Source organism: Orbicella faveolata, unplaced genomic scaffold (genome assembly GCF_042242905.1).
Source record: "Orbicella faveolata isolate gen_17 unplaced genomic scaffold, um_ofav_v1 contig_13, whole genome shotgun sequence".
Taxonomy (NCBI): domain Eukaryota; kingdom Metazoa; phylum Cnidaria; class Anthozoa; order Scleractinia; family Merulinidae; genus Orbicella; species Orbicella faveolata.
This window is the reverse complement of record NW_028301540.1, coordinates 13,277,096-13,294,095: the sequence shown is the minus strand read 5'-3', so window position 1 is coordinate 13,294,095 and position 17,000 is coordinate 13,277,096. Positions and strand designations below refer to the sequence as shown.

General features: G+C 40.9%; 1 protein-coding gene across 1 annotated transcript; it reads left to right on the top strand.

Moving 5' to 3' along the window:
* Positions 1–1,169: 1,169 nt before the first annotated feature.
* Positions 1,170–2,948, top strand: LOC149115084 (uncharacterized). Its single transcript, XM_089285637.1, has one exon. The coding sequence runs from the start codon at positions 1,344–1,346 to the stop codon at positions 2,946–2,948; it is 1,605 nt and encodes a 534-aa protein (XP_089141763.1). The 5' UTR covers positions 1,170–1,343.
* The last annotated feature ends 14,052 nt before the right edge of the window (positions 2,949–17,000 follow it).

The window sequence follows — 17,000 nt, the reverse complement described above, 5'->3', positions numbered from 1 at the left end:
GTATAAATAATTGTCTCTTATATTTGTTCACAGTTATTTGCAAGGATGATAAATTATTGTTATTTACTGATTAATGTTATTGTGATGGAATAAGGTTTTGCTAGTTGCAGTTACTTCCTAACTAAAGTGGGGAGAGAGGAAAGGGCCTCAAATTTCAGCTATGATTATCTATGGTTATTTTCCTTAACGCATCATTTCTGCAAGTAAATTATTAAAAATAAATAAATTTGGGTGGAGGCTCTAAAGCAAACTAAACTCTTACCTGACCACAAAAGGTTTGTTCGTGTTTTTTGGGGGCGAGACTATTGGGGAGGTCTCAATAATAAAGAGAGGGGAGCTAAAAAACAGATATTATATATATCTATAACAGCAGAAGCTTCTTAACAGATAGTAACATACATACATAACAATATGTGGAGGAAACAAACCAAATTTCATGTTCAGACCATTTGCTGCATCATCCAGGTACGTAGCAGAGTATTATAACACAAACCTTTGACTCATTTTGGCAATTTAATATCAACACATTTTGGACTGCTAGAATCTGTTCTGCTTGATCTTTCAGAGAGAGAAAAAACACACTCACCTTCGGATTTCCAGCGCCACATTTGCTTAGCAAGAGTGATATTTCTTCGTCTTTTCACCTGGCTCTAAGTTTCCTTTTGAGCTTTTCATAAAGGAAGACAAACGTTACTTGAAACCCACTGCCGATTCGAACCTAATTTTATGATTTCTTGGGGTATGGCCAGCGACAAAGTAATTGTTGTATTAGCTGGTTGATTCTCAGAGTATTGGACGTTTCTTCCCATCTTCTCGGCTGCTACAACAAAGGACGATGATTACGATCGAGAATGACATCGTTGCAGGCGACGTACTTCTTTGGTTACGTGGAAACTTAAACGATTCCTTCGGATCGATCGGGAAAGGTCACCATTTGTTTTGCTTTTTTTTTCGTGAAGCGCGCCTGAGTAAACTGAGCGAAGGTGCCGCCATCCGGGCCGGAAGTAAAATGGAATGCGTAGAGCTTTGTAATTTTCATTTGTGCTGCGCATTCATTTTTTTGTCAGCCAATGAAAAACTTCGAATTTTTTGGTGCGTCCAGAGCTACTCGTCAACGACATTTTAAGACGAGTAGCACTGGGGACGAGAATGGGACTCGGTAGCCATGTTGGAATAAAAACTTGAATGTTGTTTACTGGAGCTGTGTTTATCCGAATCCATCGTGCTCTTAGAACAAGATTATTACATGGTGTCAGAAGTAAAGTACGAAACAGAAATTCAGCCACCGATCCAGCGAATTTTGGACCGTATTTCAGTGCAGTCAACATCGGCGATCGTAGCTCATGTCACAGGATCAGTTGAATCCTATTGCGCCCGAGGGAGAAGAAAACACCGAAGAAATACAGCAATTACCAGTTGAACACAAAGAAAATACACCTGAAATGGCTATGCAGTTGGGCCTTCCACCTCCAGAACCTCTCGACTTAAGTGGGGGAAACATCTCGGCCAACTGGAAGAAGTTCAAACAGAAATACACAAATTACGAAATTGCGACCGGAATAAGCTCGAAGGACAGTTCAACCAGAGTAGCAACACTTCTGACTGTCATCGGCAACGATGCTATTGATGTCTTCAACACACTAACCTGGGATGAAGAAGGTGATGACAAGAAAATCGAAAAGGTACTGTTGAAATTTGAGGAACATTGTGAACCGAAGAAAAATGTAAGCTACGAAAGATACAAATTCTTCTCAAGAGCCCAAGAAAGCGGCGAAAGTATCGATCAGTACGTAACGATATTAAGAAAGCTTTGTGAAACATGTGAATTTGGAACGTTGAAGAACTCTCTCATCAAGGACCGAATTGTACTTGGTGTAAACAACACAAAAACAAGGGAACGATTACTCAGGGTGCCAGACCTTACTCTAGAGAAAGCATTAGATGTGGTACGATCTGCAGAAGCAACGGAAATACAAATGAAAGAACCGGACAGCGACTCATCAGTACATGGAAACAAGAAAACATCCTCAGATAATGAAGAAAAAAGACCTCCGAGCAAGACGTTCAATTGCTGGAACTGTGGAACCAGACATGGCTCAAGGGAGTGTCCTGCATATGGCAAAACATGTAACAATTGTCCGAAACGAAATCACTTCCAGAGTGTGTGCAGATCACGAAAAAAAGTCCATCGACTGGGCGTAGAGCAACAAGGAGAAGAACATGATCTTGACTCAACCCTATTTGTAGGAGCTGTCACTACAGAAGTTCAGATCCAGAATGAGGAGTGCTTTGTGATGTTGCCAGTGAAAGGACATATCACAAGACTCAAGATAGACACCGGCTCTCAAGTCAACATCATGCCACTCAAAGATCTAAAGAAGATAGTTGGAAGCAATCCACAGATAAATACCTGCAACCATAATCTAGTCAGTTACTCCGAAGACAAGCTAACAGTACTTGGCACTGCTAAACTGCCAGTGAAATCCAAGACAGATGTAGAACATGAGCTGACTTTCCATATAGTGGAAACAAATCAACCAGGATTATTGGGACTCACCTCATCTCAAGATCTGGGTTTAATCAAAGTAGTTATGATGGCTAAGACAGAAGAAAAGCAAACGGAACCAGACCAAGGTGAGGACGTTACGAAGTCGTCTGAAGAACTGAGAGAAGAAGTACTGCAGAAATATGCACAGGTATTCACTGGGTTGGGACGTATGGAGAAACCTTACCACATTGAAGTAGACCCTACTGTGACACCTGTCATAAACCCGCCAAGAACTATCCCAGCAGCCCTTTGTGACAGAGTGAAAGAAGAATTAGATGACATGGAAAAGCGAGGAGTTGTTCGCAAGGTAGAAGAACCCACAGATTGGGTCAACTCTATGGCCATTGTTGAAAAGCCTAATGATATTGCGGATCTGTTTAGATCCAAGGCACCTCAATAAAGCAATAAAGCGGGAACATTTTCAGCTACCCACCATCGAAGACATCACTACACGCATGGCAAATGCAAAATGGTTCACCAAGCTAGACGCAAACCGAGGATACTGGCAGATACCTCTTGATGAAGAAAGTCAACTTCTAACTACCTTCAATAAACCGTTTGGGCGGTACTGCTATCAGGTCACTCCATTCGGAATCACGTCTGCCCAAGAAGTCTTCCAAAAGCGGATGAGTCAACACTTTGGCGACTTGGAAGGAATTGAAACCGACATCGATGACATCATAGTGCATGTAGAAACAGAAGTAAAACATGACCATCGTCTACAAGCAGTCCTTGAACGATGTGAGAAATTAACCTAACACTAAACAAAGAAAAGTGTGTCTTCAAAGTCAAAGAAGTCACCTACATTGGTCACAAACTCACGCAAGAAGGAATCAAACCTGATGATGAAAAGGTACGCGCCATCAATGACATGCCTGCACCAACTGATAAGAAGGGAGTAGAAAGACTCCTTGGAACAGTCAATTATCTGGGCAAGTTCATCCCAAATCTGGCAACCGTCACTGAACCTTTCAGAGTTCTACTACGAAAGGACATTGAATTTCAGTGGTCACATGAACAAGATAAAGCACTTCAAGAAATCAAAAGCGTCCTAACCAAAGATGGAGGGCCAGTCCTGAGATTCTTTGATGTACAGAAGCCAGTTACTATCAGCTGTGATGCCTCCCCAACCGGCCCAGGAGGGGTGCTGCTACAAGACCGACGTCCTGTTGCCTATGCTTCAAGATCCCTCACTGATGCAGAATCAAGATATGCCCAAATAGAGAAAGAACTCTTGGCTGTTCAATTCAGCTTAGAACGTTTCAACCAATACACCTATGGAAAGAGAGTTACTATTGAGTCAGATCACAAGCCACTTGAGGCCATTGTTAAAAAGGCACTGGCATCAGCGCCACCAAGACTACAAAGAATCCTACTCAGAATGCAGAAATATGATTACACGTTGGAATACAAGCCAGGAAAGGAGTTAGTGCTTCCTGACATGCTCTCCAGAGCACCACTTCCTGAAACAGCATATGGCAGCATGGAAGAAGAAATTGTACTACATGTCCACTTGCTAACTTCAAACCTACCGGTCTCAAAGCCCAAACTAGAAGAAATCAAAGAAGCCACAGCGAATGACCCATCACTGAAAGAACTGAAAAAAACGATCAAGTCGGGATGGCCAGAAACAAAGTCTCAAACACCAGCAAATATTCAAATCTACTGGAATGTAAGAGATGAGCTTTCTGAAGTCGAGGGTGTTCTTCTCAAGAATGACAGAATAATAGTCCCGTCCTCTATGAGAAAAGAAATGCTGCAAAGGATACATCAAGGCCACATGGGGATCGAAAAATTCAAACGACGAGCAAGAGATGTACTGTACTGGCCAGGAATGAATTCTCAAATCAGCGACATGATATCAAGATGCACCATTTGCCTACAGCATCAACGGCAAAACACGAAAGAACAAATGATCCCTTCTCGCATACCAAGCAAGCCCTGGGAAATAGTTGCCACAGACTTGTTCACATGGGACAAATCTGAATACCTGATCATTGCTGACTATCACTCAAGATATTTTAAAGTAGCCAAACTACCAAACACCAAAAGTACCACAGTCATCACCTACACCAAATCCATGTTTGCCAGACATGGAATACCATCTGAAGTAATCAGCGACAATGGTCCCCAGTAGGCCTCTAAGGACTTTTCACTGTTTGCTAAACAGTGGGAATTCAAACACACTACTGTCAGTCCACTGTACCCCCAGGCACATGGTCTTGTTGAGAAAGAAGTTCAAACAGTGAAAAATATACTCACCAAAGCAAAGCAAGATCGCCGCGATCCTTATCTGGGACTACTTGAATACAGGAACACACCAATTGATGATGTTGGTTCACCTGCGCAACTGCTCATGAGCCGACGACTAAGGTCGATCATTCCCTCCACCGACGCACAATTGCAGCCTAAAGCCCTTGATCCACACGAGGTTAAGGAGAAACTGAGGCTTAAACAAGGAAGACAAAAACACTATTTTGATCAGCATGCCAAACACCTCCCCACGTTAGAGAAAGGTGACCGGATCAGAGTACAAATGGGAAGCCATTGGAAACCAGGTGTTGTAACAGAACATGCAGGAACACCAAGATCTTATAGGATTCGAACTGATGAAGGAAGAGAATACCGCAGAAATAGAAGAGTATTAATGAAATCACCGGAAAGCGATCCATCAGCAACAGACATCTCACCTCATCACGAGTCTCCAACCGTGAGAATAAATGGAAGTTCACCTTCCAAGGAAACAGCTGATCAAGTAGTCCCATTTTTTGAAGAGCCCACCACAACATCTCAAGAGCAAGAGGAAATTCATTCATTGGAGGACGAAATCTCAGAGCCTCACAAGACAGCAAGTGGAAGGGCTGTGAGAAGGCCTCTACGTTTCAAGGATTATGTTATGTGACAATGAACACGTTTCTTCTTGAAACTTAATGAAAGATTAGGGACGTTTACAGAAACTGTGAAGCCACCACATTTCTTACAAGTTGAAATTAGAGGAAACATGAACTGTGCATGAAGTTTTTGTCCTTTTGATATTATACAGTGTTACTCATTTTGGTATCAACATGCACTTTTCTGTTTTCATTTACTTCTTTTTTTTTTCTTTTTGTAAGGGGAAAGTTGTAATGATCAGCGGTATTTCGTATTAGTACAAAGTACAGACATACGCATTGTACCGGGACTCGGTAGCCATGTTGGAATAAAAACTTGGATGTTGTTTACTGGAGCTGTGTTTATCCGAATCCATCGTGCTCTTAGAACAAGATTATTACATCCCGTACGGTAATTCAATACGCCCAGCAGTTTCTCAGCTGGGTAATTCCCAAACAATTCTTTTTTAAACAACCTCTGATCACGTATACGTTTCAAATACACAAGTTACATTAGAAGCCTACTTACTTCAACCGAATTCTGATGTTCAGGACAGCTATTCATTACGCCCAGCAGTTTCTAGCTGGCTAATTCAAAAACAGCTTTTCAAACAAGCTTTTGATTTCGTAACAGTGTCAAATAGTGCTGCTATATGACCAGGTGGAGCTACTTTTCACAAAAACAGCTACACAGAGCTGTACAGTTCAGGCCAGAACGAAGACATTTGCACCTTCCACAACAGTCCTACCTGCAGCCACATCTGATTGGTTCTTGACAACTCGCAGCAACTGAGGGAATGTCAGTCCAAAGTACCTGCACGTATCACCTCGCCTACTCCATCCCCAATCAGCTGGACTTTTTGTGACAGGTCGAGGGAGAGTGGCTTGACCCCAGATAATTCTTCCTTGGTAGGCAGCATGCTTTGAATGTAGCTTGAGGGCAGACTGAGGCGGTATTGCATCATACGGCCTTTGTTTGCGAGCGAAGAAATTCAGTCTTGCATCGTTCACACTTGTATCTGCACTGGACCTGTCATACATGACCACAACAAACTGCTCTAGACTGCAGATCTGCGTCGTCAAGAGCTGTCACACACTGACTGAGTATGGTGAAGGTGGTCGAGACCCCTTTACACTCATTCCATGTTTGCCATGCAGACTTCTTTCCTTTGCGACGGAAAGCAGACACACTGTCGCATCACGTGAATGCGTGAAAAAATGGGAGTCCACTGGCTTTCTCCGGACCGATTGTGTTTACCAGCTCGTGCACTGGAATCAATCGAAAATTCCCTCCTTGGCCAAATGCAATCCACATTTTTTCAGGCTCGTTTAAGGATTTCATGACAGATATGGCAATAACTACCACATCCGTGTCGTTTGCCTTAATCATTAAAGTCTTAATGCCGTCCATTGCCGCATGTCATGGTGCGCAAAAATACGTGGGTCTGCCTCTTTGTGCATACATGGTGCTAAATCTTCTAACGCAATTACGCGATTGCAACAGACGTATCCCAAGCACAGCATGTCTGCTTCAGACAACCAGTCCGCAAGAAAATGGAAAAGTTCAGTCTTGTTGTTATCTCTCAGAAAGCTTTTCCAATTTTGGGGGGTCTTGCTGGTTGGTGCAACCCTTCTTCGTATCCCTTTGCCCCTTTTGGATCGTGCCTCTACTTTCAGGCTGGACTCCTTATAAACATCAAACACAATGTCAACTCTTTGGTACTTGGTGGAATATGATCTAACTCTTGGAAGGATGTCCTCATTGGCGCAGTCATCAAATGTCTTTGACATACGTGGGGGTTGGGAGTTGACAAGAGCTCAGTGATCCATCTATGATGATTGCATCTGCCTCTGGTTCTGTGTTTGGCATCAAAGTCTTAGACTAAAGTATCTCAGCCAATTGCGATTTCTGGCATGTTTGAAGTTTTCCACTGTCACTGAGGGAAGCTGGAGCTGACTGGTTTTCGTGCTGGAAGAAATCATGCAAATCACACCGTCTGCTTTGACATGAAATGAAGAATTGGGAAAATAGGTGACAGTCCTCTTTCCGTGTCCTCTCCTTGGGACTGGCGGCACTGGAAATTTCTTCTTGCTTGAAGTGATCTTGTTCTTTTTATTTGATAAAACAAGGTGTGCTCTTCTTTCTTCAGTCCTTCAGTGAAGGATTGCAACTGATCTTTGCCTCTGCTATAGTGAGTAGCAACAAGTCTTGGATTAGCTGGGTCGGCAATGTCATTAGCTTTTTGTCTAATACGAGGAGGTCTGCGGATTCTTCTTCAAAAGGATTGCCCATTTCTTTAAATACTGTGAATAGCTCTTCCACTTTCTCAAAGACGGCTATTTGAGCACTTCTGCCTTGTTCGCAATGCTTGCTGCTGATTGTTGCATCTTAAGTTCTCGCAACCTCTTCGTAGCGAGCGACTAGGCGGCTCACCTCTGGTCCAGCTATCATCCACCTCCAGAGTGCTGTAGGGTCCTCTGTCAAGCCTATCGCTCCTCCATCATCCTTCATGACTGCATTGTTTTGTTCGTGGGCTTGGTCGATTGCAACTGACGAGAATTCTTTGCAAGATTTGTGCTACGTCTGGATGTTGTTGATCGATGGTCATCATATCTCTGAGGTGAATTTAAAGCCACCACGCATAATTCACATTGTTGTTTGCAAAGAAATTGGGCAAAATTCTGCCAGCGCCTCACGATGCAGGCAAAAGTTGACTTCTCTGAATGAACGAACCAATGTTAGCATGGTTAGCTCTAGAGCTAAAACAAAATGAAAACTGTGGACTTTTTAGTCTTCGTTTCTTACACCACTCTTCGAAATCAAGAACACCTTGTGGACTTTAAGATGTATCTTTGCTATAGCTATTATATGCAGCTCTCATCTGCTTGTATAGACAACATGCTGTGATATAATGTGCTTGACGAGATCTGGTAACAATTGAGGTTAACAGATAAGATTCTGTAGTACCAGATGAGGCAACTCTTGCCTCAACAAAAGCACTTGTCCAACCACTGTCCTGAAGTAAAGACCCTATCAATTTCATAGTAGACATTTCTTTGTGAAGACCTATCTTTGAGATGAATCGTCTGAGAGGTTCAAAGTGCAAAAATCTTTAAAACATATGTCAACCTTTCGACCCAATCACGAGTAATATATGAGGCTTAAATCTAAAATCTATTATCGTAATAACCTAAGTTCAGAATTCTAAAATACTTACAGACATGCTCCACTTGCCATGATAATGGCTGCTCCTTCTGCGACTCTTGATAGCCTGCGGACATTTTTGCCAGTAGCCAACGTTTTCTACCCAGCTATAGTATTTTTTAGTTTCTTTGCTCGATAATGAACTTTTGCACTACAACATCATCAACTTCTCCTCTATGAGGCTGCGAATTAAGTCTATAGGGACCTTAAGATACCCTGGACGCGGCCTAGGACGACGGCAACTGGAAGTAAATTCGCAAGGTCTTCAATTTAATTTGCATAAATGTCACGCCAATTGACGGCCTTCACCTCAGTTGTGGCGGCGACGAAGTTCATTTTGGCGGCCTCTCAGAAAGGTGAGTTCTTTTCCGACTTTTTCCCTTAAAATAACATGTTTTGCCCAAAATTTGTAAACATTATTATAAAGAAATAGATTCCTAATCTGTTTGGTTCAATTTTGTTTTCATAATTCAGTTTTAGCGAGCATATGAAGGGAAAAGTGAGCGTCAAGTCTTCAGGAAGAAATCCGAAAAGCAGGTAAATCTGTGGAAATTTCCTCGCACAGAGTATTGCTTTATTTCTTATTTCACCTTGATTTTTATCGTGTGAAACTAATCTGTGGCAGGTTAGGACCGCTCTACACTCTGAATCTGCCACTTCTTCAAGGTCAAATCTTTCGTACTCTTCATACGCTAATTCTAAGTTCTTTGAAAAGCTGCAGTTATAGAGGAGCACGAATTCTTCGTCAGAAATGATGTCGGCCAAATAGGCTCCTGCTAAAAGCTCTCAGGTCTTCTTAAACGACGTCATAACAGCGAAACCGCCTGATTCTCTGACTGAACCTGTTTGTTGTTATGACTTGTTTCGGCCACCGCTTGCACAACGCAAATCTTAAGGTTTCTTTTTCCCGCACAAAGGTGGCGGCTACTACCCATGCCCTCTCGGACGTGACCGCGTTCTGCAAGGCCTCCGCGTCCAGTATCTTAAGGTCCCTTATACCTAGAGTTAATGGCGGCCATGTTGAGATAAAGACCACCTATTTAGTTAATTGTTAAAAAAAGTGTTATACCGCCAAATGTGAAGTGGCTAATCGATCAGAATGAAAGAATACTTAATTTAGAACATTTCTGTGAAATTTCATGCTTGTATCACTAAGTGAACAATTTTGCCAAAAATATTATGTTAGCCGCTACACTACTAATGCTAACTGCGGGTAAGGTCAGATCTTTTCTTTCCTTAATTGCATCTTTGTATTCTTTTACATTGTTAAATCTAGCCGTGTTTGCGTGTGTCGGAATAAAATTAAAGTTGTTTTTGCTCAAAAAGATTTGATTGAATAAAAATGTTCGGTAAATTGCAATGATCTTCAATACGCTGGATAATCTGGTGCTTCGTAAATCTGGTCAGTGTTGAGAGAGCACCCAGTCCCAAATTGCACGTTCTTGTTGCAAATTTAGTATTAAGCCGTCATAAGATAGGTGGGCATATTTAACAACAATGCCAGTCGCAATTGAGACTCGATCTGAGATATCTTCAAGCTTTGTTGGAACTTGGAACTGAGCACATGTCATCTAATTAAAATTTTAAAAAATCAGCAGAACAGATTTATTTCCTCTTAGCTTTGTTCATTTAACGCTAATCCACAAGTATCGAGACACTGGCAAAAATAAGGTGCCGTGTTCTTATCGCTGTTAACAGTAAAATAATCTCTGTCGAGCAGTCTTCTTCTGCAGATTGTGAAATGGGTTGCTCCAATAAATCTTATCAGTGTGGCTGTGTCCTTGTTGGGTCCTTTTATCGACCTCCCTCCACCCCTGGAGCAGCTGTAATTATCTGTGAGTAACATCAGACAGCTCGGTGGCACTAATGGCGAGAATGTCGTGTTAGATGGTGACATTAAGCTTCCTGACATTAACTGAAAACTGAGGTTTCTATTAACTCCAACCCACAGTATACAGCCGCTATTGATAGAAAGATGATGGATCTAGCCGATGATTTCAACCTAACTCTAATAGTACAGGAACCAACACAACAAGGCAATATTCTTGTTCTGTTTTTCACAACTTACCCAGATCTTGTTGATAAAGCCTATATATTTCTGGGTGTAAGTGACCATGATGCTGTTATCTGTGATATTAACCTCAAGTCAACACCACCAACCAACTCCAAAAGGAAAGTTTATAATTTCAAGCGGGCTGATATGGAAGGCCTTGAGAGAAGGCCCTGTATCATTCCAAGCATCACACCCTGAATTAAAGCCTGTGCAAGAAAACTTGAACCTTCATAGCTCTATCAATGAGTTTTTTCCACAAAAGATGTTAAATAAAAAGCGATGTTTTAACTCTGTACACCGTGGTGGAAGGGGAAAAGAGTGGAATAGGTTTAGACTTTTTAGACAACTTTAGCAGCGTGCATCTGGATTTGTTTAAACAACAGGCTCACCTTTGAATCAACATAACACTCATTGTTTAAAACAAATGTTTAGTGTACCTCGCGACATTTTCAAAAATCACAAAACTACATATTTAAAATTTTCTGTTTCTCAAGGTCCGAGTAGATTGAAATAAAAAACCAATTCTTTGGATGCTGGCCAAAGATAACAAGGATCTTATACAGGGAGACATTTTAAGCCAGTATTAAAATTCAGGCCAGCAAATTGAAATTCGTTATCGCTTTACTGTTTTTGGTACCACGTCCGACGATTTTTATGCTATGATGGCTTCTTTGTTGCTGTAGATACCGTCATTCGAATTTCGCCGCGTTAACACTTTGTGTGAGCCTCCCCCCTCCCGAGGGAGTGCTCCCTTATATGGGCTATATAGGTATTTGCGGCCCCAACGGGTAGGGTTTTTCAGGCGTTTTGGTCATAAATAGGGTATCGATTTTAGCCATTTTGGTCGGAAGTAGGTTATAGTTTTTGCACTCTGGTCTTCAATTAAGTATGCTTTTTAGAAGAAGCTACTTTTTCGTCATTATCGATAAGACCATCAACAAAAGCCCTTCATAAATTATGTTCAGAGCAACTGTGCAAGCCGCAACGGTCATAAATAAGGTATCAAATTTTTGGTCAGGTCATAAATAGGGTAGGGAAAATCGCAGATTTTGGTCATAATTAGGGTAAGGGTTTTGGGAAGCGGGCCGCACACCCCTACCCAATTTTTCTGGGAGTGCCGCCCCCGGGCGTGTGAGCAGCCTGTACTGAAGTTTCGTTGCCGTACCATTGATGATTCCGCTTTGGCTCACATTCACATCAGTGAAGCGGGGTTCTAAGCGTTAACGTCTACAGCAGTTAGACATATACCTTCAAGCGTTTCCATCGAACCAAAGCAAGATTGCCCTTGGCCATTATCGTAACGTCCACTTCTTCCTCGAAAAATTGCTTCTGGTACATAGAAAAATTTTCAATGTTCAATTGATGGGTCCCGAATTTAGCACGCCGGAAAGAAGACAACGGACAAACTCACTGTTGATCTCTGTAAAATGTAAAATTATCTTCATTTCGACTGATTTCCAATCTGTTGTAGCTTGTAAGCTTACAGCTTGTTAATTCCTCTGAAATTCAATGGAACTACGTTGCCGAAAGACGTGGACGACACACAGCTTCCAGTGCGCAAAGTTGTAAAGCCAAAGAAACATTATACTCAGCAACGTTTGATAGTGTAACAAAATAAAACCGTCCAAAGACTCAACTCCTTTCACGTGCGTGCACTGACTTTGGCAAACAGTGAAGAAGACCATCATAGTAGTCAGCAGCGTTCCAAAATGGCAAGTGTTGCCGTTCCAAACGTTACCCCTTGGCACACATTTCTTTGTAAAAATTGACGAGTTTGGGGTATAATAGTTTCATGAGTTTGTAAGGGACTCCTATGACACTTCACAAATTTACTAAATTCGGCATGATAAATCGAGCGGTGAAGCTTATTTTTTATTCGGATGAAGAAAAATCGGAAAAGCGTGATATTGTCCTAAAAGGTCCACTCATTTATCTCACCATGCCCTCCGCCCACCTGGTGTGTTGTGAAAAATGACGTCGATAACTGCAACAGGAAGGTTTCAACAAGAGATTTTATACTTAACTGAGAGCTATTAACGAGAAGCCTCAAAAACGCTTCACTTGTACTTGTCACAAACTTGAAAATATCTTGGGCAAACATAAATATGATATGGATTTTTTTTGTTTACTGAACTACCAAAAAAGATTAAAACCTCGTGGTGACTCGAAAGAAGCGGTAACTTCAATGCAGCGAAATTGGACAATAACAACAACAACAACCAACCAACCAACCAACCATTTTATTTTGCCAGATTTACAAGAAAAGAACAAACAGCACAAAAACAATTAAGTTAATTATGCAAAAAGCTACTCAGAATGGTTAGAAAACTAAACAAGCTGAGTAAATAGAAACAAAAATTAATGTGCTTTATTTACCTTGGTGGCAACATGCCTAATCAAAGAAAAAAAAAAACACACACACACACACAAACACAAAAAACAAGATACAAACAATTAGTTAAGTGAATAATAGTAAAAAAAGAAAATGAACAGTTATTTAACCGTACCAGTTAATGATAAGACCAAATTTGTATGTAGGTGTGCTTGGAACAAAACAACAAAAACAAACAACAACAACAACAACAACAAAACAATTAAGATGTTAATACGAAGCCAGCATTAAGCATTAATATATAGATTTAGGCCAGCCTAAAAGCGTAGCTCATGGGTAGGGTTGTTCAGAACCCGATTAAGCTAACCCAGGAAAAGGTAGAATTTTGAATTGAGTTTTGCAACTTTGCAGTGAGTTTTCTGTATATTGTTTGGCCTTCCGTTTTGAGTTTTAATGATCACCATATACACAAAACAAAGTAGCAAAAAAATTTGTATAGAAGAAAAAGTTATAGTTCGGTTAACTTTTAATCTTGGGTTAGCTTTAACTGGCTTCCGAACAATCCTGCCCTGTTTTCAACAAATTCTCCAGGAAAGTGAAGTAAAGTTGGAAATGAAAAATTTTAAACCCGCTTCAATTTTTGTGGGGAGGTACGTTACCTTGGGGGATAAACAAAAACAACCATATTTGGATCGGCAGATGTATCATTGCTATGGTAACCGCACTAGATGGCGTCGGCCTCAGGACCATGTTTTGAGCAAAAGTTCCACTCTCAAAAAGTAAAACTAAACGAGTCTGGTTCTCGGGTGCATGTGAACCAATTCAAATGAAATTCATACAGATGGTAGAGCCACTCTCCCAGTTTATAAAGTTCGCCGTTAAGTATTTTGGGTTTTATAATCACAATGCTCGTCCTACTATGTTGCCTGTCAGTCATTTTGACAAGCAGGAAAAACAAGCACAACCATATTCGTAATTTCTCCGAAAGTACTCTTTCCACATAAACCAAATTAGCAGCAGGGATTACACAGATACTGACGTTTCTAAATATCATAAAATCAGTTTGGGGAAAACTATATTCTGGCCATGGGTGCTGAAGACACCTGGGGCAAATTGCAAAAAATTGCAAAATTGGTAATTTTGAGGGCTCTAGTATTTGGCTCAAACAAGCTTTAGAGAGAGAAGATCAGCTTCAAAAGTATCTTTTATCATTCGGTCTGTTACCTACATTTAGTTAATAGGGTTTTGGACAACGAATTTGATGAAATATAAATTGATACAAAACCTACCTTGAAGGTTTGGGAATTTCTTCAGGATGCTTTCGTCGCGTGTTTCTCTCCAGTGTCTCTCCTTCGCTCGCTCCATTTTCTTGACCAAATCTAGGGCTAACTCTAATCTAACGGTTACTCCCATCGAATATCCAGTTTGCCGTGTTTCAGACCAGAGGCAGAGATGATGATGCAAGAAGCCCGCATACCCTTGACAAAGAATAGTTGAAAGGTCAAAACATGGTCGTAATACTTGCGATTTCTGGCGTCGAGCACCTAAATTCATCAGTATTATCCAACCAGGAAGTAAAGTAAATGTGTCGAGATCAATGTACAAAGCGAATGCATGCCTTTGAACAATCCAAAGCAACGTCTTTCGCTAAAATCGAGTCGGATATTGCGATAGTCGATAAGCCAAGAATGGTGAATAACTGAACGCGTAGGCCGGAAGTCCGAGAAGCACGACTGGTGACCGGATGTAACACAATGTAATGGGATGTAACACCGGATGCAAGTTTAATGATATCCTCTTGTAATGGAGTTGTTTTAAAATGGCAATGGTGAAGACAGCCAAAACAGAAAGAAAACCGAAAACCGAAAAACCGAATAAAAGCATCAAAGAAAAATTAAACGTTGAGCAATCTCATACCCTGGGAAACTAGGAACAAGGTTGAAATGTTTAGGTGCAAAGTCTAGCTCCGATTCATACGCACCACAGGGCCCCACGTTGAATTTTATTTTTTGTTGAATGGGGACAAGTGCAATCTGCATTTTTGGCACGCATAGCATGAATTTCCCTTTTTTTGCATACCTGTAAAGACAGACAGAGTTCGAACGTCCAAGAGTTCTTAGAAAAACTAACTTCCTTGTTCTCACTCAAGCCTGCACATCATTTGTTGTTAACGAAAATCTGAACATATTTTAACACCTTTCAGTACTCCTGGATTCACTGTAGCTAAACCAAGAGACGATAAATGGTATCCTCTCTTATACAAACTTGGTCCAGTGTAGTAAAGCCAATGGAGGTAATCAGGTTGCGTAAGACGATCAGTGAAGCGTTTCCTTTTGTCCTCTTCATTCACCACTGTATTAAAACAGTCATAAAAGCGGATCAAAAGTCGTCCTTTTATCCCCCTATCAATGATATATTGTACCAAAAATATCTAAAGAAGAGACAATGCCATTACGATAATGTCACTTTATCTGAAGCTACAAAAACAAACAAACAAAAAGCGCGTATATCGCATTTTAAAAGTACATCCGGTCAGCAGTTTTGCTCCTCACATTTCCGGTGTACATGTGTTTGGTCGTAAACAACGATTTCTTCGCTTCTCAACTATGCACCACGGAATGTACGGCTCAATTTAGCCAAAGACTTAATTCAGAATCGTCGCAGACATGCATTTGCTTAGCTGTGATCTTGATGCACCTATTTAACTTCCTGGATGGATTGTATTGATGAATTATTTCGATAGTCGACACACGACTGTGTTTCACCTGTTCGACTGTTCTTTATTCGGGTTAATGCATCATCATCTGTGGTCTAAAATTACATGTTCGGTGAGGCTAGCCAGTTAGATTTGACCTTTCCGCTAGAGTCTGTGCAAGATTCGGTCAAGAAAATGGAGCGGGCGAACTGAGGAGAGACCCATACTATACGACAAAAGCATCCTGAAGAAATTCCCAAGAGTTGCAAGGTAGGCTTTGTTTCAATTTATATTTCATCAAATTCGTTGGCCAAAACCTAATCAATCAAATGTAGATAACAGATAAGATGATAGAAAATACTTCTGAAGCTGATATTCTCTATCTAAAGCCTGATTGAGCCAAATACTAAAGCCCTAAAAATTTCCAATTTTGCATTTTTTTTGCAACTTGCCTCGGATGTCTTCAACACCCATGGCCAGAATATAGTTTTCCCCAAATAGATTTTATGATATTTAGAAACTTCAATATCTATGTAAGCTCTGCTGCTAATTTGGTTGTTAGGGAAAGAGTACTTTCGGAGAAATTACGAATATGGTTGTGCTTGTTTTTCTTGCTTGTCAAAATGACTGACAGGCAACATAGTAGGACGAGCATTGTCTTCTTGATTATAAAACCCAAAATACTTTAACGGCAAACTTTATAAACTGGGAGAGTGGCTCTACCATCTGTATGAATTTCATTTGAATTGGTTCACATGCACCCGAGAACCAGACTCGTTTAGTTTTACTTCTTGAGAGTGAATTTTTTGGTCAAAATATAGACCATGGCAACGACACACCTGCCGATCCAAATATGGCTGTTTTTGTTCATCCCCCCCCAGGTAACCTACCTCCAAACAAAAAATGAAGGGGGGTTAAAAATTTCATTTCCAACTTTGCTTCACTTTCCTGGAGAATTGCTCTTAACTTCTGGAGAATGTTTTCAACTTTACCTACGTCTTTTTCCGCGGTGGGAATTGAAGCCAGAAAGACCAGAAACAAGAGTCCTTCGACTCTCCTTAAACCATGGCTGCTGCCATGCTAAACCGATCAAAATTCCGTTTCCTCGAGCGCACTATGAATTAAAACTAGTCAAAATGTTAACTGGCAAACAGTAGACATAATCGCTTTTTATATAGCATTTATTCCCTATTTTTCTTTAGCACAATAAAATTTCATCTTTGGTGAAAACAATGAAAGATAAAATAACTTGCCGATTTCATGGGAAGTGGTGAAATTAACTGTCAGAAAACTTCCA

Bases quoted from the DNA above. Each gene is read 5' to 3' on its own strand.
- LOC149115084 (XM_089285637.1), top strand. From the start codon at position 1,344: ATGTCACAGGATCAGTTGAATCCTATTGCGCCCGAGGGAGAAGAAAAC.